This window comes from Pteropus alecto, unplaced genomic scaffold (genome assembly GCF_000325575.1).
Source record: "Pteropus alecto unplaced genomic scaffold, ASM32557v1 scaffold110, whole genome shotgun sequence".
NCBI classification, from domain to species: domain Eukaryota; kingdom Metazoa; phylum Chordata; class Mammalia; order Chiroptera; family Pteropodidae; genus Pteropus; species Pteropus alecto.
In genome coordinates this window covers 11,117,777-11,141,163 of record NW_006431920.1, presented here as the reverse complement: position 1 = coordinate 11,141,163, position 23,387 = coordinate 11,117,777, and the positions used below count along the sequence as shown (strand labels likewise).

The window sequence follows — 23,387 nt, the reverse complement described above, 5'->3', positions numbered from 1 at the left end:
GCCCCGCGCTGGGCTTTCCTGGACCTCTGCAGGATGCTCAGCACAAAACCATTCCTGAATGAGGAGACTGATTTTCAGGCCTGGGACCAGCCCACTTCTGTCCCTGACCCCTCCCCCTTGTAGGATCCATGGCAAATGAGCAGATGCTTCTTCAAATACAAGCTTTGGCCTCCTGGTTTGGTGGCAGGGACATGGAGACCCTAATGACCCTGTGAACCCAGGAGAAGGCCGAGGCAAGTGCGAGGCAAGCTTTGAGATGATGGGACACCTGGGTCTTCCTTTCAGCTGGGCTGCTAACTCTTCACGTGACTTCAGGCAAGGCGAGGTCACCTCCATCCCACGGGACCCCTCTGGAAATCCCGCAGTTCAGCCATCGTGCTGACTAGCTGCTGGCCAGCTCCATTCATTCTTGACCAAGGTGGCCTCACTGTGCCCCCTCTTCATTCTCCTCCTCCCTGTCTCACCCCTCATTTCTTCATTCGACAAATGTTTATCAGCTTCTCCCATGCAACAGACACAGTCCTGTCCTCAGGGGGCTTGCACTCTGGTGGCCATGCCCCGCATCCGCCTGAAATAGTCTCTCCTACCCCCATACCCACATGCCTGTCTTTTAATATCCATTTTTAAACATAAGTTCTAAACTTTCCGGAATCTCTCCCTGCCTAGGTGACCTCTCCTGTGTCACACCTACATATGTGAGCTGTACCCTCTTGGCATGTCTCCTACAGCAGAGATTTTGTATTTTTTAACAGGGAAATTTTTTTTTTTCTAAAGCAATCTTATATGAAGTCTGAATAGATAAAGGTGACAGCAGTACTTATAGCTATAAATGTATCGATTCAAAAGCATCACGTTTACCCATTATAAAGTCAATCAGTGAGAAAAACGAAGCTGTTTAGCTGAGCCCGGCAAAGTAAGACGTGGAGTTACTGACCACAGTGGCAGTCTATGTCAGCTTCAACAGCCAGGTTACTCCTATACTTTGTTTTGGTGTTGGGATATTGAGAAAACCTCCGATTCATCCCGATATATAATTGTAAATTGTAACAGGGTTTTTCCTCCCCTGTTAAGGGCTCAGTTGCAACCTGAGAGTCCGAGGGTTCCCTGGAACACCATGTGAAAACCACTTCAGCATATGAGTGCTGTTTATACACGTGTCCTATCCACCATGCCAATGTCAGGCCTCCTGGGAGTGAGTCAGCCTCCTGGTTGGTCTGAATCCTTCCAAAGCTCAATGGATGGAAGCATCAACCAAAAGGTCCCAGGGCATCCCCAGAATTCAGACCTTCTGGGCTCCCATGTTCTGATGCGGTCTAGCCCAGGCACAGTATTCCCAGAAGCCCACCAAAAGAGCAAGAACAGGAGTCAAGGAAGCCAGGAGGGGCAGAAAAGATCATTTAAACAACCTCTGCCTCAATGCCTTTGCCTCCAAAAAAACTCAGCTTTCTGTCCACTTCCTCAGACCCCTGCTGGTCTGGTCCTGGGAGAGGAAAGATGACAAGACGGGAGGCTGGCCTTTAGGCTGGGATAGAAAGCAAAAGACCTGGCTACCTGGTCAGGCTTTTATCCCAAGCTGAGTGACCTGTGCTGCCCTTTGCCCTGGTCCCAGATTTTAAACCTGCCCCTGATCCCCCCACTCCAAGGAACAAAAGGACCGGTCAGCTGGGTTGGGGGGAGAAGCCACACTTACTTAGCAGGGGCCCCTCCCTCCGTCTTCATCCACCTGTGGAAAGAAAGACAGAACAGCGTAAGCTACTACACCTCCTCTCCAGTACCCAGCCCCGTGCATCCCCAAACCACATGGGGCAAGGCAGAGGAGCCCCATTATGGAGGGTGGAGGGCATTCACGCAAAGAAAAACCTTTACCTCCCAAGGAGCTTCTCCCAATGTGGAGAAGAGAAGCAGAATCAAGGTCAAGGACATGGCAGAGTAGGTGAAAATGGGCATTTGAGTCCTTGGGAGAGTCTCCAAATTTGTCATGGGGAAAACTCAGAAAGATGCCCAGTATAATTATTCACACTCCCACAGACACAGGCAGATCTTCAAGTTGAACCAAAAATACACACACATGCATATACACGTATGCATACACACACTTGCACACACAGACTTTAGTGTTCTAGAGCTGGCTGAGATGGAGGTGTCTACAAGAGACTTACTTTCTCTCCTGTGGATCCAGGTCACAGAAAGTGACAGTGTTGAGGGGGTAGTGTCGTCTGAAGAAGAGCCTATGGCACGGACATCAGATAAACAGAATGAGCGCTGAAGTGACAAGTCAGGCCACCTTCCCACCGTCTGTGGCTGTCATGGGTTGACACAGCTTCTCCCTTATGAGCAAGACAGCCTGGGATGCTCCCATTGGGGACATAAGCAATGCACAGGGACAAATATGTCATAGAAACATGTCTCAAAACATGTCAGAGGTTAGGAAAAGAAAGAAGAAACTAGCATTGAGGAATGAGAAATGGGGGGATCCCTGAGGAGGAAGGAAAGGGGCTGGGAGAACATGTGAGGGAGAACTTGGGAGGAGGGGCTCTGCTCTAGAAAGCGGGTACTTTATCGGGTGCATGTGCAGCTGTATACTCAATGCAGACATATTTGTAGGAGGATGGAAAAATGGGGGGATGGGTAGATGAATGGAGACATACATGAGTGAAGGAATAAATGAGTGGGGGAGGGCAGAGGGGGAATGAATGGATGCAGGGATGGATGGATCAACTGGTGAGTGGGCGAGCAAGTGGGTGGATGGGTGGATGGATGGATGGATGGATGGATGGATGGATGGATGGATGGGTGGATGGACAAATAGATAGATGGGTAGATGGAGGGTGGATGAGAGATAGATGGATGAATAAATAAATGGGTTCAAGCAATGGATCAATTGGTAAGTGGGTGGGTAAGTGAAAGGATAGGTAGGTCACAGGAGAGGCCAACACAGAAGCAGGTAGAGAGTCTTACTTCCTCTGGTTGTCAGTCAGTGTAATTCCCTGGGCAGAAACTTTGAAGTGAACAATGGTGGCAGCCGGCGTGGGGTCAGCAGCCAGTGTCTCAGAAGTGGCTTTGGAGATGGCCTGTGGCCCAGTGAGTGACTCCATATCCACAGAGTTGACGAAGAGCACGTTACAGGCTGGAAGAAACCCAACGAAGGAGAGATCGTGGGGTTTGGAGTAGGTGAGGACGATCCCTGGGTCCTCTCTTTAGGGAGGAGGTAGCAGATGAATTTCAAGTCAGCCTCAGGCCATGGCATCTACACACAAAAATGTGTGGTGCCCACCTAGAGACATTGGGTCTAGGAGAGATGCCCAGCCTGCACCTGCAGGAGGGGACAGGGCAGGGAGGAGGAAAGGCCGGGGGAGATCTGGTCTGGCGTGGCCACTCACCTGCCCCTTGCTTCAACAGGTCAGTGGTTGAGTTGGCAGGGCCTGAGCTATCTTTCGATTCATCTGTGGGATCTGAGACAAAAATTGAATTCAGCTGGTAATTAAAACTCTAGAGCTGGAAAGAAGCACAAGTCTGGCTGGGCCTAAGGTAAGCTCTGCAAATACTTCATGCAACAGATACTGCTTTTCACGTCAGGCCCTGGCAATCGGCACGTGCATGTCCAGTTGGAATGTTCAATAATTGCTCTGAGTATTCATTGCACTGATTGACTGCTTTGGAGTCCAACAGAGCCGGGATCGGACCCTGAGCCTAGCATGTGCTAAATATCTATAATACGGAGACAATGATGATAGAAGCCATTTCACTGGGCTTTTCAGCTGTTCCACGTACAGTGTTAGCCCAGAGCTTGGCATAAAGCAAGTCTTCAAGTGGCAATTGCTGTTATTGTTTTGCATTGCTACTTCTGCGTGGATCAATAAATGCCCTCCTTCATTAAACCATTAATGCAGCACTACTATAATTTCGATATTAATAAGAACTGAGTATTGTTTACGCCAGTGTTGCTCTGACTTTGGCGTGCAGGCTTGTTAAAACACAGATTGCTGGACCCCACCCCAGACCTTCTACTTAGGTGGGGCATGAGAATATTTGCACTTTTAACAAGCTCCCAGGGGTGCTGCTGCTGCTCTAGGGACCATACTTGGAGAGTATTTATACAATGTAAATATCAAACAGTTTTATAATTGCTGAATTACTTTGGTAAATTCCATAGAAATACAATTTAATTAGTGTCTATCTAAATTGTGTGGTTAATAATGCTATTTAAGTTGTATTTGAACTTTTAAGCTAATAATGGTGGTCAATTACCATTAATAATTAAATGAATCGAATTGGATACATAGAAATTGTCGAATAATATTGGAGTTTTCTGTGTGGGCAGAACCCCAGGAGCGCTGAGAGAGGCTGGGAAGAACGTCCCAGAGCCACTTCTGACTATCCTAGTATTTAACAAAGAGGGTAGGGAGAAGGTACTTCCATTCCCAGTTCCTAGACTTCAAGTTCAGGGCCGAGCATATTTCCCTCCTGTGGGCCCTGTGTACTTGAGGGCTGGGAAACAGAAGCCTGTGCTGCGAAAAGTTTCAGGTGTCCATCTGCCATCCTCCATGTCTGGGACACCCCTCAGAGAGAAGCTGAAATCTCCGTCACCGGCCCCAGTACCTCAGATTCTTGCCCTGTGTCCTGAGGTTCTGAGTTTCATTCAAACTTCCCACAATCGAAACAGGGTGTGCTCGTCCCCATCAGCTCCATGTCCTCAGTCAGGGAACACCCTCTCAGTCACACACACTAGAAACTCCAGGGACGTCCTACCCTCCCCTTTCCTTCCCACACCATGTGGAGCCCAGCCACCTCTCCTCTAAGCAATCCCTTGAGGGGACACTGTGCTCTGTCCCCTCCATTAGGACCAGACGCCCACCCTGGAAGTCCCCATGACCTAAATCTGCCTTCTCCTTCCCCTTCCTTGAGCCCTGCCCACGGATGCCCATCCCATCTTCCAGGCCCCGGTCCTCCCCGTGACTGACTGTCTCCTACCTCTAGTGCCTCCTCCGAAATGAGGCTTATTCTGAGGATTCGGTCTGAATTTCTTTAAGCCTCTGGGGAATTTTCCAGAACAATGTGGCCAGTCAATTATGTCCATTCCTGGAATTAAGCTTTTAATAAACTTTTCCTTTTTTTTTTTTTTAGTACTAAAAAAGGGGAGTGGTTTTGAGTTTCCCCGGATTGGCAAAGTGACTCGCATCCTCCAACCTTGGCCTGTGTTCTGGAGCGGCTGGCAGGGCCGAGACACAAAGGAGGCCAGCTCAAGGGCACGCTGGCAGAGCAAGGCGTCTCAGGTTCCTACCTCGGTTTGGAATGACCAGCTTGCAGGGCAGAGCCAGTGGGATGATGGAGTGCTGGTAGACCAGGGCAGAGAGGGATCCTGTAGCGGGGGAGACAGGATGTTAGGGGCGGCATTACCAGGAGCGGGCCAAAGGCACTGGGGAATCCCCCGATCCCCCACGAGCCACAGTCTAGCTTCTTTATTACTCTCTCATCATCTCACCAACGGAGCTGAAAATCCCCTCCTTCTTTGTTAGCAAGACCCAAGGGAGAAGATTCCAGAGGCTCCTTCTAGGAGTCGCAAGGTTACCTAACAACTCTCCTTTGTAGAAAGTTACTCCCATCATCTCTCCTAAGTCCTTCCGGCTGCTGGGGCCCCTCTTAGGACAGAGCAGCGGAAGACTCAAAGAATCATGGACTCAAATCCCAGCTCAGTCACTTATGAGCCATGCGGTCTTGAGTAAGTCTAAATGCTATGAACCTCAGTATCCTCATGCATAAAATGGGACCATGGCACCACCAAGCAGGATCGTTGTGAGACCAGAAGTGATATGAGGGACCTAGACAGTGACTTTCACATAGTACATGGTCAATAAAGGCTGCTATTGTTATCATTGTTGTTTAGATTATAATGATAGCCAGTGTCAGTGGGGGAGGATAAATACGAAGGAATCTGGCAGGGGGACGGAGCTACAGTACAGAGGAAGGGAAGCCGCCATTCATTTTCTCCGCTGCACCTACGACAAGGAGGGCTGGCAGAACCTGTGGCAAAGGAACCTGGGACAGGCCCGAGACACCACCGACCGACTATGGGGACAGAGGTTGGGGGACATCTCACCAAAGTTTGGCTCATTGGGGCACCCCTTGAGCTTGACTCCTCTAGGGCCAGTCTCTATCAGGAAATGTCTCACCAGCTCATGGGTCATGTCCCCTGGGATAAAAAGAAAGAAATGAGGACTAGTCACTTTTCATGGCATCCTCCCACCGCCTCCCAACACTGCTTCATAACCGCTCCAGCATGCGGGGCTGTGACGGAAGACAGGTCGGAGAGATAATGTGGCCGGAACCCTGGGATGGAGCGACTAGCACTCCTCTACGCACCTCAAGGATACAATCGAAGCGTCCCAATAATCTGCCTCCCCTGTTTTCTGACCCCCACCATCACCAAGGTTCCCTCTGCCGAAGAGTCCGATAGAGCAGGGGCCAGCTACCAGGAGAGAATTAGAGACCTGCCCAGCCCCCAGGCCCTTCCTGCACCTCAGGGTTTGAAGAAACCTTACAAGATTACCTGGCCCTGAGGCCCCCACTTAAGCAGATGCTGTTACCTTTTTTATTCTGCTGCATAATGGTCGGAGGGGGAGATGACACCTTCATGGCCAGCCCATAGGCCCCTCGGAAGGAGTGACTGTCACGGATGATGAAGGCCCCTGGTTCCTGGTCCTTCAGGAGTGCGATGGCTGAATGGTAAGGGGTGAGGACGGAGGAGGAAATAAGAAATTGACTGCACTGGCTCTACTTATCATCAGGCCTCTCGAGCCTCACTCTTTGTTAGAATTCAAGCACTCCTAAGGGTCCTCCTATACCAAAGTTGGCAATTTTTTTCTGTAAATGGCCAAATGTAAATATTTCAGGCTTTGCAGGCCACGCAATCTCTGTTGCAACGACACAACTCTGCCTTTGCGGCACAAAAGCAGCCACAGACAGTACATAAACCAACAGATGTGGTTGTGTTCATTAAATCATGTTTACAAAAACAGGCGGCAGTCTGGATCTGACCATGGTCCATAGTCGCCTGTGCCCTGTCCTATCCACACAGACTCTCCTTGGGCGCTAAGGCAGACCTCATCTCGATCCCCACAATCCCAACTGTTTTCTCTGTAAAATGTGCACAACTCTCCCACATCATGCAGATGGAGAGCTCAGGTTTCCTACGATCTTGCCCGGCTTTTTACTTTGCCCAGAAAACCAAGACTCTGCTGCTTTTAAAAATCCTTCAAAGGAGCATCTACCACCACTGCTTCTGCTCCCCCACACTTCACCTGGGGATCACTCTTCCTGTCTGACCTGGATCCCAGCCCCTCTCTGTGACCACCACCTACGGCAAAGAGGAAGGAGTCTGCTGAAGTTCCTTGCCCAGGAAAGATGTGGTGGGCAGCAGCCGGCTGTGACCTTGGATGGACTCTAGTGCCCCGCAACACTCACCCTGCTCTCTAGAGATCTCAGGCTTGTACCAATACTTGGAAGTGTCCTGGACAAATTTCACTTTAGCCCGGGTCTCAGGGCTGTTGTCTGAAGGAGGAGGAGGAGAAAAAAGAAAGAATAGTTACAAGTTGAATTATGACCTCCAAAAGCTACGTTAGAGCCCTCATCCCGGTATCTGTGAATGTGACCTTATTTGGGAGTAGAGTCTTTGCAGATGTAATCAAGTTAAAATGAGGTCATGCTGGATTAGAGTGGGCCCAAACCAATATGACGGGTGTTCTCATAAAAGGAGGGAAATTAAGGGGAAAGCACCATGTGAGCATGGAGGCAGACAGACATTGGAGAGATGCATCTATAAGCCAACGGACACCAAGGATTTCCAGCAAGCACGGGAAGCCAGGAGAAGGCCTCTAACAGACTGCCCCTCAGGGCCTCCAGAAGGAACCAGCTCTGCCAACACCTTGAGTTTGGACTTCGGTCACACAGAATACATTCTTTTTTTTTTTTTTTTTTTTTTTTTCATAAACTCACGCAGCCCGTCGGCAGACGGGTTGGAATCAAAACCCAGCCCTTATTTAAAAAAAAATTTTTTTTACACCTACAGCACCTGGTCTTCCTAGACGGTCTCCCATCCAAGTACTAACCAGGCCCGACCCCGCTTAGCTTCCGAGATCAGATGGGATTTGTCTTAAGACATTAAGCCTGTGGTACTTCGTTATGCTGGCCTAGGAAACTAATGCAGAAAGTTAGTCTCCTCAAACATCATCAGAGTATTGCTAAAAGGGACCTCGAGCAGCTTTCTCATCCTTTCGCTGTCTTCCACCAACCCTCACGGATCACAGAGCTGCTCTCTTGTCGAAGAGCCCGGTACGGTATTCTCACTGAACCAACGAAAGCCCTGCTCCACCCCAACTCCCCCTTCCTCTAGAAGTGTCAAACTAAACCCTTCTTGCAGCTTCTCTCCCCACCTCTAGCCCCTTTCTCAACCTTATCGTAACAACCTTGAAGATGAAGGCAGAAAGATGCATGTTGTCCGCTTCTCCCCACCCCCTCTTCATTCCCCATGTGGAAAGCCCATTGTATAGAGTGAAAACCATCCCTCCTGCCTGAGACAAAGAGGGGAAGGCTTAGCCTAGAATTTAGAAGCCATCTACTGTGTGTCACATACTCCGCTTCTCTGGTAGATTCTCCCCACCGCAGACCCTTTGCGGACCAGGGATGACTTCATAAAACATGAGGCACTAGGAGGAGTTCCGAGAGCATCTAGTCCAACCATTTAACCTTACAAGTGAGGAAAGTGAGGTTCGTAGAAGGGGAGTGATCTGCCCAGGTCACACAGATGGTTAACAGAAAGGCTCTTGTAAGACCTTCCCAGATAAGTCGACACAGGAGCCGGTTCAGTACCAGCTACACCATATCTTGCCAGTAGGTATTAGGATGCGTGACCCTCACTCTCCAACCTCTCCCTTCATCTTTTGGCAACAACGACAAACAGAAAGGGGGATGGGCAAAGAGGAAGAAAGGTATATCCACTTCTACATGTTTCCTCTCCTTTCTTGAGAGAGAGGCCGGGGCAGAGGGAGCCTGTGCTAACGAAGCCGTAAAGCTCAGGGCTCAGAACAGAGACGGGGCTGGGCTCTGCGTCCATTGCTTAGTCGATTTCAATGTATCCCTTAAACTCTGCTAGACTTCTGGGATCTGTCTCTGGAGGACAGTGAGGGGGCAAGTAGGTCAGCTCCCTTTCCTGGCAGCTGTGCGCTGAGGAGGGCCTCTGGGGTAGGCAGCTGGACCGTGCAACTATTGCAAGCTGCCTCTCTCTGCTCTGAAGCCACAGGCCCCCGCTGATGCTCTGTCAGAGGCGGCTGCAGCTCCATGTGCCTTCCTGTGTTGACTCCAATGGCTATTTTAAGCAGGGAAGATGGTGGGAAACAGGAAATGTCCCAACTACTAGAAGTTTTGAACCTTCCAGGGAGAGAAGCTGGGAACCAGATGTCTCTGGTGGGCAGCAGGAAGCAGGGGAGTGCAGAGTCGCTGTAGGTGTCCTGGCTCGGCAGGCTCAGGGCAGGACCTGGGAGTGACATATTGAGAATCTGGGCTTCTGGGGCCCAACCCAGGCTGCCCAAAACATTCTCAATAGTCTTTGAATGCCTCGGGACCACAGGGCCTCTCTGCACACAGGCAGGTTCCAGGTCTGGATGAGAAGCTGCAAATCAGCTGAGGCCTTGACCTTTGTGTTTAGATAATGAGCTCTCTAAGTAGAAGCAGAGAGGCCAAGTTCTGGTGATGAGTGAAGAATTCAGTGTGCAAACTTGCACAAGCTTTAATGAAGCCGGGTTGGTAGAAACTAGACTCCAGTGAAATGCCCAGCCCTTGGCTTTGTCCCATATCACATCTGGCTGCCATATCTATTATTAGTGATGTGAGTGAAGTAAGGATCAAAAGGTGGGAACAAGGGGCTTGTAAAAGGTATGGAGGTCCAGATTTGAAAGGGAGACATGATAAAACAACTCCAATAATGCAACTCCGAGAGCATTAACTCTGGGTAGTATGGGTCTGGATTGGCAGCCTGGCTCTGCCATTTGTTAACTATCTGACCCTGGATAAATGACTGAGCCCTCCAAGTCTCAGTTGCATTGTGTATGGCTGTGAGGATGAATGAGCTAGCACTTAGCTCAGAGCTCGGCACACAGCCTGTACTCAACAAGCGGTAGTGGCTGTGATAGTGATGATAATCGTAACAATAATGCTATCATTATTATTTTCATCATCATCATCGTCATCATCATCATCATCGGCATCTACATCCTTCTCCATGCCCCCACAGCCACGACAACCATAATGCATTTCCTTTATGTCTACCTTCAACTCCCATTATACAGATAAGGTAACTGAGGACCACAAGTCAGTGATCCACCCACGGTGTGTCTGCCAAGAGGCTGTCAGAACAGAAATCCTAACTGGTAGACTTCATCTGTCAGCAGTAGACAGGGAGGTGGAAGGAGAGGCCCACCTGGCATGGAGTACTTGGAGAAGTCAGGCAGAGTATGAGAGAAGGAGACGGTGCTGCTCCCACTGGGACTGGACATGCCGCTGGCGACAGGCGAGGAGGACACCTTCCCGTTGATGGTAGCATAGTTGGGGAGGCTGCCCGCCCGGTCTCCCATGGACATCCTCCGCTTCTCTGGCAAGGCCGGTGTTGGGCTCCCTTGCCGGAAGGCTGCTGAATCCGGCGAGGGGGAGGTGGCAGGGCTACTCAGACCAGGGTAGTAGGCAGAGGACACAGGGAAGGAGGGCGTGGAGGGAGCCTGGTAGCCGGAGGCACTGCTCTGCCGGGACAGCGTGGGTCTCCGGTCCTCAGGGGTGGAGTAGCCGCCATAGGCCACGTGCCGGTCTAAGCTGGGGCTTCCGGGAACCACAGATCCAGATCCTCCCAGGTGCCGGCCCAGGCTGGGGCTTCCGGGGCTGGCTATTGTGTTGCCATGGAGACTGGGGGCCAGGTTGCCCTGGTGGGTTCCTGGGTGCCGGCCCAGGCTTGGGCTCCCTGGAGTGGTGACCACACTGCCATGGAGGCCTGAGGCCTGGTGGGCCCCAGGGTGCTGGCCCCGGCTGGGGCTTCCTGGAGTGGTCGCTGCACTGCTCTGGGGGCTGGAAACTGTGTTACCATGGAAACCAGCTCCTGATGGGCCCATCACCTGGCGGTGGCTCAAACTGGGGCTGCCAGGGGCAGCCATGCTGGGGTTGATGGCTCGGCGACCAAAGCCAGGGCTAGGGGGAGTATTGGTGCCCACTGTCCTCTGGCGTGCCTGAGGGCTCCCGGGTACCGTGTGGACGCTGGGCACAGCAAACTGAGCCCGGGCCTGGCTTTCTGGGGAGTTGAACTGCTGCAGTGAGTAGTCGTGGCTGCTGTAGCTGCTGCCCACGGCCGGGAGAGGAGAAGAACTCTGGTAGCTTCTCTGAGCCGAAGGGCTGGGCTGGCTCAGGCTGCCGGAGCGGAAGCCGGAATCCAGCAAAGGCTGGGTGGGTGTCCGGGGGCCCTGGTCACTGCTCTCTCCTGACGGGAAACTCCCCACTGAAGTGCTGGAGAGAGAAAGGGCAGGTTGAGATATCGGTAAATGGCATTTAACGAACGACAGGCTTTCGGCGAGCACCCAGACCTCCCTCCCACCACTAATAACGAGTGAGGACTCCGCTCACATGCATGGGAATGTCAGGGTTTTTACATCAGCCTATGGAACATCAGAAGCGGAAACTGAGGCTCAGAGAGGTTAAGCGACAGGCTTACGACCACAGGGCTCATAGAAGACCAGGGTTTCAACTCAGTTGTGTCTGATTCCAAAGTCTGTGTTTGCCCCACTGCCCTGTGCTGGCTCCTGAACCACACAAGTCAAAGCGAGGTGCCATCTTCGACCGAAACGGAAAGTGGCTGTCCTTGTGTCACCTCCAGAATCACAGAAACCGAAGACTGGAGAGAGGGTCGAATCACCTGGATCTCATTCCTACTGGAAGTGTCCCCGCCTTGACTCAGTTTCCTCAGTTGTGCCATCGTTATCTTTAAATGTTGAGAGTGTTAGAATTGGGCTTTCATTCCTGGGTAGCTCCAAAACGCAAAGAAAAGGAAGTCTCGGAGAAGGAGATTTCAGCTCGTTATAAGGTCTGCTTTCCAGCCGGTGGATCTGGCCACTCATGGAGCAAGCTGCTGTACATGGTAATGAGACCCCGATCGCTAGGAGCGTTTAAACAGAGGCCAACTGACCTCTTGGCCTGAATGTTGTGGAGGGACTATTCTCCATTGGAAGTTAGATTGGATGAGCTCAGAGGTTGTTCCCAACTCAAAAACTGTTAAAATTTACCTCAGAGGGAGCTGTATCTGGGGGAATAGCCACAATCAAAGGTTCTCCTCCGAAGTTAAGTACAAGTCCATAGGGAAGGAGTACAATGCAATGGCCTGGGAGTTGGGAAACCTGGATTCTGCTGGTAGTCAGTCTTCCCATATGAAGACATGAGGGAGCTTTGTTAAGATGACCCTGATTCTTTCCAGACACAAACTTCTATCCCTCGTTGTCATGTCAAGAGAGTCAAAAGTTGGCAGGGACCTGGCATAAGCAGCAGCTGCAGGGAGGTGGCAGGCAGGCTTTCCACCAGGAGCCCCTTAGGGGTAAGGTGGGGTCCTCACATAAGACGATGGGCCAAAGCCTGGAGCTAGAGACTGGGAGTGTCGAGGCCGGCTGGCCAGCCCCACATGGGCCGGCTCAGATAAGCTCGCGTCCCCCAGGGAATGTGAGGTAGGTGGTAGGGGTGGCAGGCAAGAGCCTAGGGCAGGGAGAAGTCAGGGGCCAGGCTAGGACAAAGGCCACCTCACATCCTAGAAGGGGCCAGAGCAGAACGGCCACTTTCCGATAGGAATAACTTGGATTCTGAGGGATGGGAGGACATGTCAGGCTGGGTGGGGTGGGACCGGTTCGGAACACTGAAACAGAGCTGAAAGATTAATCCCAGAGGAGAAACGTTAGTTTCCTGAGTCCTGAAAAAAACCAACACCACGGCAGGAAGAAAGTGAGTGAGAAACAGTGAAAACTTCCTGATGTCAGGGCTGCCTGACCCCAACGGTGATGACCGGCAGGCGAGGAAGCCCCCCTTCCTTTGGAGGACTGCACCCTCTGCCCAGAGGCAGGCCTCCCAAGAAATGGAGCTGTCTGCCCGTCAGGAGGCTTGGGAGGGAGCAAGATAGACTGGGGGTGCAGGCTGGGCTTGAGGTTTCAGAATTCTTAGAATCCAGAAGAAAACTGCCTCTGCTCACACAGCTACTCGCCCCAACCTCGGAGGGGTGTGTTACCCTGGCCAATGTAGGGCACACGGCAAACTTAGGCCATCCCTGGCCTGCGGATATGTGAAGAGGTGGCTTGAGTACTTCCTGGCCCCTGGGATCCCAGGCTAGGGAGGGAGTGGACGCGGGAAGGGGTGGTCAGTGGCAGTCTCTCTCATGAGGGTTCTGGCTGGGGCAGGTTCATGTCAGGGCTGCCTGACCCCAACGGTGATGACCGGGCAGGCGAGGAAGGCCCCCCTTCCTTTAGAACCCTCATGAAGGTTCTGGCTGGGGCAGGTTTCTCTTCCCTCGCCTGGTACCCTATGCCCTTCCTGGGCTGACCTCAACTTCCCTCTCCTATGTCATCTTCTCCCCTCTCTGTCATTAAGCTACCCGCCAGCCGAGCAGCTTCTCACCGTACCCAAACATGGGGTCCTCTCTCTTTAGAGCCCTCCCCTGCCCAGTTCTAGGCTTTCCACTCAGAATGCCAGCCACATCCCCAGCAAGACACCCTTCCTCACACTCAGCAGTGACACTCCTCACCTGAGCCGTCAGCACCACGACCCCCCAACACATCCACACCCTCAGCCCTCTGTCCTGGCTGTGCTGTCCTTCTAGAATGCCCTCTCCCGCCTTCCTCATCTTCAACACCCTGATCATCCTTCTGGCCTCACCACAAATACCTCCAACCCCCAGGCATCCTCCCTGTACCCCTAGCCAGAAATCACAGCCCCTTACACTGAGTTTCGAGCACTCTAATTATGCATCTGCTTTGGGCACATCTGAGTCCTCCTGTGATGGGCACCTTAACCCAGGTCTGGGGAAAAGGACAGAGACGTGGGCTCTGAACCTGACGCCCGTGGTCTGAATCCTATTTCTGCTACTGTTTAGCTTCAGGACCGTGAGCAACTACTTTGCTTCTCTGTACCTCAGTTTCCTCTTCTGAAACGTGGAAATGATAACAGCACTTACCTCATAGGATTACCGCCAGGTTAAATAAAATAACTGTATAAAGCCTTTAGCAAAATGCCTGATGTATATAGGATGTACTCACTACATAGCGAATTACTGCTGTTAGATTTTAAACTTGGGGTAGGGACTACTCCTGGTTCACCTTCATACCCCCTCCACCCCCACCCCACTCCTTCCAGCACACTTCTGGACGCTGGAATTGAATTCAGCCTGGGGATTAGAGCAGATTCATCCTCAAGCTCCGCACAAGATGTGGCACTGAGCAGCTACTCTCTCAAGGTGCCCTGATGAGCTAGTTTTCCAAGGACAGCAACCTGGATGTTATTTCTGCCAGTCCACACCCTGGGCAAATCCAAGAGCCCTCACCTATGCTAGCCCAGGTCTGAACTCTCACACCACGCGCTGCTTCTCCCCACTTACCTGTCAGCGCTGAGGATGGGGCTGCTGGTGGAGAGGGGGCTGGGGGAGACAAAGGAGCCACCCAGGGTCCCATTCCTCAGGGGCGTCTCATGGCCATAGGCCTGGGCAGCTGGGGCGCTAAAGCTCTTGGGCTCAGGGTCCTGAGCTCGGGGCCCAGCTACTGCCGTCCGCACCACCGACTCGACGTAGCTCCGAGGCTCTGGAAAGGGCAAGGAGACAGACTGAGCACGGACTGATGGGGCGCAGTGTGGACCCCATCCAGCCTGCCAGGGAGCCCGCCACTCCGGTGTTCAGCCTGTGAAGACAGCCCCAAAAGGACAGCCAAGCACGCAGAGGGCACTTCTAGGGCTCCTGCCTTCCCATGCCCGCCCCTCTTCCCAGCACCTCGGAGAAGCTGTAGGAGGCCCCACAGCACTTTAACCACAGCCTCACTCAGAGAGGCATCTTAGAAGTGGATTCCAGCTCTGCCTCTAAACACAGCCATCATAGAATCTTAACCCTCCTCCACACACCCCCAATCCCCCGCCCAGAGCTGGGACAGCCATCCATAGCTGGCATCCATCCCCCTTAGCTGTTTCTTTCCTTTGAAGACTCGATCCCCTACCCCCGCTCCCCAGGCCCTTCTAGTTGCCCCAGGCACCACTGGAATCTGGGCTATACAGAGACCCAGAGGTCCAGCCGGCCCTGCCCCAGCTTAGAACAGTGCCAGGGTTCACACAGGCTCCACTCCACGCCCAGGATCCAGAAGCAGGCCTGTGCTGGTGAGGCACGCCCAGCCCCTTCACACCCAGACACACCCACCCCCTTGCCTGATACACTTAGCATTCCTCCTGAGACGGACACCATCATCCCCACTTGGTATTCAGAATATCCTAAGAGGAAGCGGGTGGGGAGGACAGGCACCAGAAAGGCCGTCTTACAGATGAGGACGCTGAGGCCTAGAGAGTGAAATCACTGGAGGCCCAGCCAGGAGCCAGACCTCTTGACTCCCAGCCAGTGCTTGTCCAACGCCTCCTCTGAGGCCGGCCCCAAAACTAACTCGAGATTAAACAGAGAGAAGCAGCAGAGTGCCCTGGGTTTCTCCAGGGACATGATGAGGGATGGATGACATTCCTGCCACCTCCATTTCTGGCACCAGTTCCGCCTCCCTCAAGACGGACATGATTGAGCACAGACCCACACTCTGCCTGCAATTAGGGCATCTGCTGAAACCAGCCTGAGAAACTGGAGAACTGAAGAGTCGGTGCAGCCCCAGGCAGGCCAGGCCCCTGGAGCCTTTGTTGGCCAAAACTGTGCTGGTCACTAAGTCCAAGAATATCCACCTCCCCCTGAGCCCAAAGAAAAGCTTACTTTGGAAGGAACTCAATCACCAAGGTGTTATGGGGCACAGCCTCTTGGGCATGGCTTCTGAAGTGGTCCCACAGCCTAACACCCTGCACACAGGCCCAGAGGCCTGCGGACAGGGGGAAGATGGTCTTTCAGAACAGGGCCCTTTACAGAGGTGTGGGGCAGGGGGTAGAGGGAGGAGGGAAAGGGGGATTCTGTGTACAACTTCAGCCAGAGGCTGCCAGTCTGTCTTTTAGTTTTCACAGAGTTCCCTTCAACCAACAGCAGTGAGAGCGGATGGGGGTGGGGCAGGATGTCTGCAAAGGGACAATCTATTCCAGGTACGGGGTGCAGGGTGATGTAGCATCAGCTCCTTGGCATCCAAAGCTGGAGTCCACATGGACAGAGGCCAGCAAAGCCACCTTGAGAGCCCCCTCAACCAGCCCAGGCCACCCACACCCACCTCACAGAAGCCCCAGGCCTCATCCATTCCAAAGGCACTGATTCTGTGCCATCTGTGCCTGAGGCCCTGCTGGAGTCAGGAGATGCTAGGACACCCTCCGACCCGAGGCAGACACACTTTCTGATAAAGGACCTGACAGTAAATATTTAGGATTGCTGGGCCAGACAGCCTCTGTCACGGATACTCAGCTCTGTTATGGCAGCGTGAAAGCAGCCAGACAACAGTGCACGAATGAATGAGGCTGTGTTGCCATGAAACCGTCTTTACCAAGATTGCCGACCCCTGAGCTGACCCAGCTCCTCAGCCCAGAGAAGTAGAGTGATCCGCCCGGGGACACACAGCCAACTGGTAGCGATGGATGGACGGGCTCTTGATTCTCCATGCTGGCTCTGCGTGGCCTAGAGGAGGGCCACAGCCTCACAGGGGCACCCAAGGCCGGCTCCTACCCAGAACTCCAGCCCACCAGCCAGAGAAGAGCCAACTCCATTAATAATGATAGAAATAGCAAACAGTTGTATGAGGACAGTAGGATTTGGAGAAAGGATCTTGACCTGGTCACACAGTAGCAAGTGGCAGGGTCAGCCCTGGAACCCAGGCAGTCCGGCCCGGAGCCTGCTCTCTGGCCCACTGAACATATGGTCAGCTGAAAATTGGGGTGCTGATAGTTTCAGTGTGTCTTTAACCTTAGGGGCTAGCTCCATGCCCTGGGGTAACCCCGCTTGGCAGAAGAGACTATCAGACAGGGACTCGCATCCACAGAAACAGTAACAGAGACCCAAGGCCAGAGCCCGCCTTCTCCACCCATCCCTCAGTGCCCGGCCTCACTCCCTCCAAAAATTCCTCCTGACACCCCTTCTCTCCCACTCAGAGACAGCAGTGAGATCCACCCGCCCCGGCCACCCTGGGTTCCTTGGTGATCTGTACTCGGGCGCCTCGCTCAGTGCCTGGCACCTAGTGGGCCCCCAATATGTGTCTGTCCTACAAACTAGCAGATGCATGACCCGTACCAGCCAGCCCCACCCAGACAGAGGAGCATCACAACCAAGACCTGAGGGACATACATTCACTTTTTCTCATTCCCTGGAGTTCCTGCCGACCCCAGAAGTTCAAGCGAAAACCCATGTAGATGACCCCTGAAGTCCGAGCTCCCTCTCACCCACAACGCCCCCTCCCCCTTACCGTCCCCCCCCAATCCAGGCGGGAGGAGCGAAGCCCTTTCACTCAACCTCTGCTCCTCACAAACTCAGAGCAGGAGGGGCCTCTGGGAAGTTACTTGGCTTTCTGAGTCCATCCCTAGAACTGTTCAAACCCAACATTTGGGGCAAAAAAAATCAGTTTTCCCAAGTTTTCAGTCTCCGATTTCCACGTCTCCCTCTCTCCTCTTAACCTCAGGACAACGTACAACTTGCGGGTCCCCCTTCTTTCACTTACTGGAGGGGTGACCTGGGACAAGCTGCTGAAACTTTCTGGGACTCAGTTTCCTCGTCTATAAAATGGGAATGAAAATACCCACCTGCCCATCCAGGATCAAGTGATAAGAGATGGGAAAGTTCCTTCTAATCCTTTCTTGTTAATTCCAATTAGCCGTGTATAAGCTGCCCCACCCTTGCCAACCTGTGCCTGAGCCCTGCGTGAGCCTGCCTCCCTCCACCCTCTCTTCTGCTGTTTTCCTCCTCTCCTCCAATCCTGGAGCAGCTGTGCTCAGAGGCAATGGGGTTGGGAGGGGCGGGAGAGGTGGGGCCGGGGAGGGTGCTTCATGCAGAACATTCCAGGAGCCCAAACCCATTCCAAGTAGCTGTTGGCGGCTGAGAGCAGCTGGAGGCCGGAGAGTGACTTGGCCTCACCAGGTTGGGGGCACTGTTGGCTCTTCACCCACACCCTGAAGTGCATTTTCTGCCTCCCAGAAGGGTTGCTCTGCCTGGGGAGAGGGGGCCCATCCATTTCAAGTAAAGGAGGACATGTGGGTGGGGGACAGGGAGGACATAAAGAGACCCCAGAGTCCAATACAGGACCTCAAAAGTTAGAATTTCAGAACTTTTATATTCAGACCTCTCCTCTGAGATCCCATTACACCCTGTTTCCACCCCACTCAGTGCTCTATCTCATGCTGAAATGTCCTTTAGCATCTCTGTCCTTACCAGGCTCTCTCACATGTTATACCCTTAGTACCTAGCACAAGATCTGGCACATAGTAGGTGCTCAATAAAGATGTACGACACAGCACCGCCCTAAAATCCCAGACGCCTCAGTACATCCATCGCCAAGGGTCTCAGAGCTGGAAGAATTTTCAGGAGGGTCATTTCTAGTCCCATGTCTTCCTTCATGCCAAGTCAGTCCCATCAAATTGTCTGGACAAACAGAACCGAACCCGAACACCCCCTGTTCCTGTTCCTCTGGGCAAGAAGTTCCAGTAACTTCTTCCCGTGTCACCACTGGGAAGATATTCTTATGTGGCCCTCATGTCTTTACTGATGCAGGCTTTCTTTCTTTCCTTCTTTCATGAAGAAGAGTACCTAGTCCCCATGTCCAGTAAAGTCACTGTCCTGTCTTCAGAGGTTGTGACCCGTATGATCACATGGAAAGGGGCAGCCTCCCCGTGCTGAGCCGGTGGAGGCTCTCGGCCATGCCCCTGACTGACTGTGGGCCTGCACAAGCCACTTAACATCCCTGAACGTCATCTCCCTGTCGGTAAAATGGGGTTCCTGTCACCTTCCTCTAAGAGCTTCTGTGATAATGAAACAAGATGATGTGTCCCATGACCACACGTGGTCTTGCCCTTGCCTGTTGAACCTCACTCTGTACCACACTCCACCTCGAGACCCCTTGTTCCAGCCTCCAACTCCTCCGTGTTCTCTGCCTCAATGACTTTGCAGTTCCTAGAAAAAAACATACTGTCGATTCCCAGGGCCTTTGCACATGCTCATTTCCTTCACATGGAAGGCTCTTCTCCCACCCCAGTCTCACCAAATTAACGTCATTCACCCTCACGTCTCACCTCTTCAAGCCAAGGTCAGGGTCTTTGCCATAAGGTCTCATAAAACAGCATCCTTTCCCTTCAGAATGCTTATCTCAATATGTAATTCTGACTGACCGTTCAATTCTGACTCTTGTCATGCATACGCTCCATGCAATTAGGAACCAATGTTTCTCCTCATCATTATATCCCCAGAGCTTGGCATTGTGCCTGGCACATAACAGGCACACGAAATATTTATTAAACGAATCAATAAATGACCAAATGAATGTAAAGCACCTTGAACAGAGCAGACTCCCCTAAAATATTCTTTTCCCCTAGCTGAGTAATTCTGCCTCTGACCATTTTTCCTCATAGCCATCTTTTTCTGAATTTCCCATCAAAATGTCAGCAGAGAAAGCAAGCAGAGCTTCAGAAGGTGTGCTTTAGTCTGATCCAGGAGGCAGCGCACGAGTAAGGAAAAACAGAGCTGGCTGCCCACAGCCTTGCTCCCTACCTCCTACCCCCCACCTCCCACTGCCCAGGCGACAACAGCAATTCCGACCCCCATGCTGGAATCCTAGGGCACTGTGCCTGGACACAGGAAGAAGGCTTTGAAACAGCCGCTCGACTAGGAGACAGGAGACGGGTAAGTCCAATGTTGGCCCTACTGTCTCCTGTGACCTTGAGTAGATGTGGCCACCCTTACCCTGCAACACGACCTCAGCTCCAGGGCTGAGAAAATGGTGGGTGTGGCAGGGCTGATCCCTAAGAACCTTCACCTTCTAACTGTGGATCCAGGACAGACAGGGGTAGGTCAGAGGGCTCGGGCTTGTAGGCTGAGAATCATTTGTGAGCACAATGGGCAGATCTGAGAGCTCAGTTCTGTAGATGCTCACTCCTCTGAAGTGTCACCCCAAAGTGGGAAACATAATAGGCAGGGCCTGACATGTCAGCCTAATCTACCTCAGACCTTCCTACCAGAGAGGGTTTGAGGTCCTACCAGTCTGTTGAAGTCAGCAACCAAGAGGAGAGTGCGGGTGGGCATCTGACACACACGAATGCTGGCTCCAGGCGCCCGCTTATTCTAGACTCCTGTCCCAGCTTCCCTTCCCTGTCTGGGACCAGCAGCCAGGAACACGCCGCAGCTCACCCTGTCCTAGAATTAGTTGCTGAGGATGCCCTGTTCTGCAACCCCCATGCAGCCCGGAGCCCAGTGTGGTTGCCTGAACTCTGCCTAGATGAGGGCAAAGCCTCATGAAAACTCCAGCCATCTTACCTGGGGGATGGCAGATTCAGAGGGGCACAGCCCATGCCCGTTTTGGGAGTAGAAAATCAAAGTGGTGAAGTGCAAAGGAAATCAGGAAGTGGGCTTAAGAAAACCAGATGGAACCTCCAAAGAAAACAGCCACATGAAACGAGGGCCCAGGTGAGAAGTCAGAACATCTGATACGTCGGAGCTGGAAGGTGCTCCAGCACCACCTTGTTCAAGCCCTCCTGGTAGAGATGGCTTGAACCACACCCAGATGCCACAAAACCACACACAAGCCACCCACGCCGGCAGCCCCTTAGTTCACCTGCTGCTGAGTCATCACTTGAATTCTGTCCCTAATAAGTCAAAGGCTTTCAACCAGATTACATCCCCTCTCTGCTTCCCCATGTACAGTGTGGAGCTCATCTAAATTAGGGGGTTAAGCCGAGACATAGACATGCTAACTCCTTGAAATTGTCAAAATTAGGTACATGATGTCGGGAGGCAGAGGGGTGGGTCTGTAGCTTTTCTGAAATCCCTGAAGGCATCTGAGATCCCAGAAAGACAGATGTCCTTCCATCTATGTTGATAAGAAACCAGACAAGGGCTTCAAGGGGGCAACACATGACTCTAAGACAGTGGCTCGGGACGGGGATGACCGTCCCCACCCCAGGGAGCATTTGCAATGTTAGAAACACTTTGATTGTCATGACTCGGTGGGTGCAGAGGCCAGGGATGCTTCTAAACATCTTGCAATTCCCAGGGCAGCCCCCACAAGTAATTGTCTGGCCCCAAATGTCAGTAGTGCCCAGGCTGAAAAACCCCGCTCTGAGCTCTACATGTGGCATACGTCCCGGAAATGCAGTAATGAGCCCCCTCTCTGCATGTGAGGGCCCTCGCCCTCCGAAGGGGCTTGCTGCACCCTAGGCAGACTGGTGGAAAAGCCACTGGGGGTGGCAGCAGCAGGAGGGGCATTTTGTCAGGAAGGTGGCACCACAGTAGCGCCTCGACACTGGTTGTGCCTGAACCAGCACTATAAGTTCCTCATTCAGGACTTGGGCGATGCCCAGGGTGACAGCTCATCACCAGGGGGTGAGGCCCAGGAGGCTATCGGCCTGATCACTCGAGACCTGATCAGCAAAGAGAGCTGCCCCCCAGCCAGCCAGATCAAGCTCTGTGTGAAAAGCCCTTCCCAGACCCGGACGGCAGGAAGCAATGCACAGCAAACCCACGCTTACCTTCAGAAAGCTCTGTCACCTCCTTCCCCTCACCCTCCTCTGAGGGAAGATGAGAAGAGAGGTGGGGAGGGAGGAGAAGCAGGAAAGAGGCAGAACATAAAGAAGAGAGGGAGAGCAAAAAGGGGAGACAGAGAGAGATCAGTTAACAGAGATTATTTCTTGAGAGAGAGAATTTGTTGAGAAAAGGGAGCTGGGAAAGCTGGGGTGAGGCCAGGGCAGAGGTGACGCTCCACAGTAGCACCCCGGGGTGGGGGATGAGGCCCACCCCGGCAGGACCTCGGGGCTCCAGGGTGGCAGTTTGAAGGCTTTACTCTCAGGAGCAGCAGGCCCTGGCCCGCACGGCTCCACGCGTCCGTCACAGCCCCTGCCCCAGGGTTTCTGCAGGACGTGTCTCAAGCAAGTGTGCTGACCGGGTGAGAGGCAGCCCCCGCGCCCTTCCCTCTGGTGACTCAGTGTCCCTGGCCATGCAGACGCCTCCTGAGTGGGAGGCTGTGCCAGACCGTGTGTCCGCGTGGGTCACACATGCATGCCACTGTGCTCCTACCTGGCAGGATGGACCTTCTGATGACTAAGGAAAAGAAGCCAAGTTGGTCCCTGGAGCCTCAGCCCAGACCTAAAACCAGACTAGGGAGCAAGTTTCTGGATCCAACCTGCTTAAAATGACCACTAAGGGCCCAGGACCCCCCGCCTGCTCTTCCCCTCACAGGAAGGAAAGGAGCTGGGAAATGTGACAGGGACGCAAAGGTGTGAGCCTGGGCTCTGTGTGTGTGTCTGCACGTGTGTGTGTTCGTGTGCATGTGCACAAGTGTCTGAACACTGGGGGAAAGGAGATACAGGCTTCTGGCAGGGACCTGACCAACTCCAAGCAAACTCAGGCCAGGACGCAGATCCCCAAGTCAGAGCATGCTGGAAGTGGCACTGACCCCACAAGTCAATGGGCAGGAAGGCTGCAAAGGGATCTATCCCCTTCAAACCCCCGACCTCAGCACGGGCACAAACCCAGGCTGCCACTTTCTTTTCAGGGGGGTTCTGAGAACCCACCACCTCGGCTTTGAGTAGATCCTGAGGTCCTACCCCAGACCACAGGGGTCCTCTGACCCCAAACGCCTCCCTCTGGCCTCCCCCACCATCCCCTTGCTAGCCAGAGTCACTCACCACCTGTGGGGTGCAACAGGATGTCCGCTGGGTTGTGGGGTTTCAGGCCCAGAGCAGACAGGGGTGTCTTGGCCAGACCTGGAGGGGAGCGCACTGTGCCAGAAAGAAGCGGGGAGACAAAGGGAGTGAGCCTTAGGGTGGGGGAGTGGAAGGGGGGAGGGGACGGAGGGGAGGCACCCATAAGTGAGGGCATATTGGGGAGGGGTGGGCACAAGAGAGAGATAGAAGAATGAGCCCCAGCCCTCGGGGGTGCTGCTACGGAAAAACCGTGTTTTTCCACGGTTTCAAGGGTAAAGGGAGTCAGGACGTGGTGCTCTTGTCCTGGCCCTTCCCCCAGCTTAAGA

The 23,387-nt window shown here is 53.0% G+C and overlaps 1 protein-coding gene across 12 annotated transcripts in view; it reads right to left on the bottom strand.

Annotated features, from left to right (window-relative positions):
• Nucleotides 1–23,387, bottom strand: part of TNS1 (tensin 1) — a 167,420-nt gene that overhangs the window by 6,223 nt on the left and 137,810 nt on the right. For 11 of the 12 annotated variants that reach the window (XM_015585418.2, XM_015585415.2, XM_025043295.1 and 8 more), the window contains 11 exons: nucleotides 23,044–23,136; nucleotides 14,657–14,855; nucleotides 10,472–11,538; nucleotides 7,462–7,548; nucleotides 6,585–6,716; nucleotides 6,098–6,190; nucleotides 5,282–5,359; nucleotides 3,381–3,452; nucleotides 2,959–3,127; nucleotides 2,160–2,228; nucleotides 1,691–1,723 (listed from right to left, as the gene is read on the bottom strand). In XM_015585418.2, the coding sequence (XP_015440904.1) occupies nucleotides 1,691–1,723; nucleotides 2,160–2,228; nucleotides 2,959–3,127; nucleotides 3,381–3,452; nucleotides 5,282–5,359; nucleotides 6,098–6,190; nucleotides 6,585–6,716; nucleotides 7,462–7,548; nucleotides 10,472–11,538; nucleotides 14,657–14,855; nucleotides 23,044–23,136 (2,092 nt within the window). The remainder of the gene's footprint in view (nucleotides 1–1,690; nucleotides 1,724–2,159; nucleotides 2,229–2,958; nucleotides 3,128–3,380; nucleotides 3,453–5,281; nucleotides 5,360–6,097; nucleotides 6,191–6,584; nucleotides 6,717–7,461; nucleotides 7,549–10,471; nucleotides 11,539–14,656; nucleotides 14,856–23,043; nucleotides 23,137–23,387) is intronic. The other variant, XM_015585417.2, reaches the window with a different exon arrangement.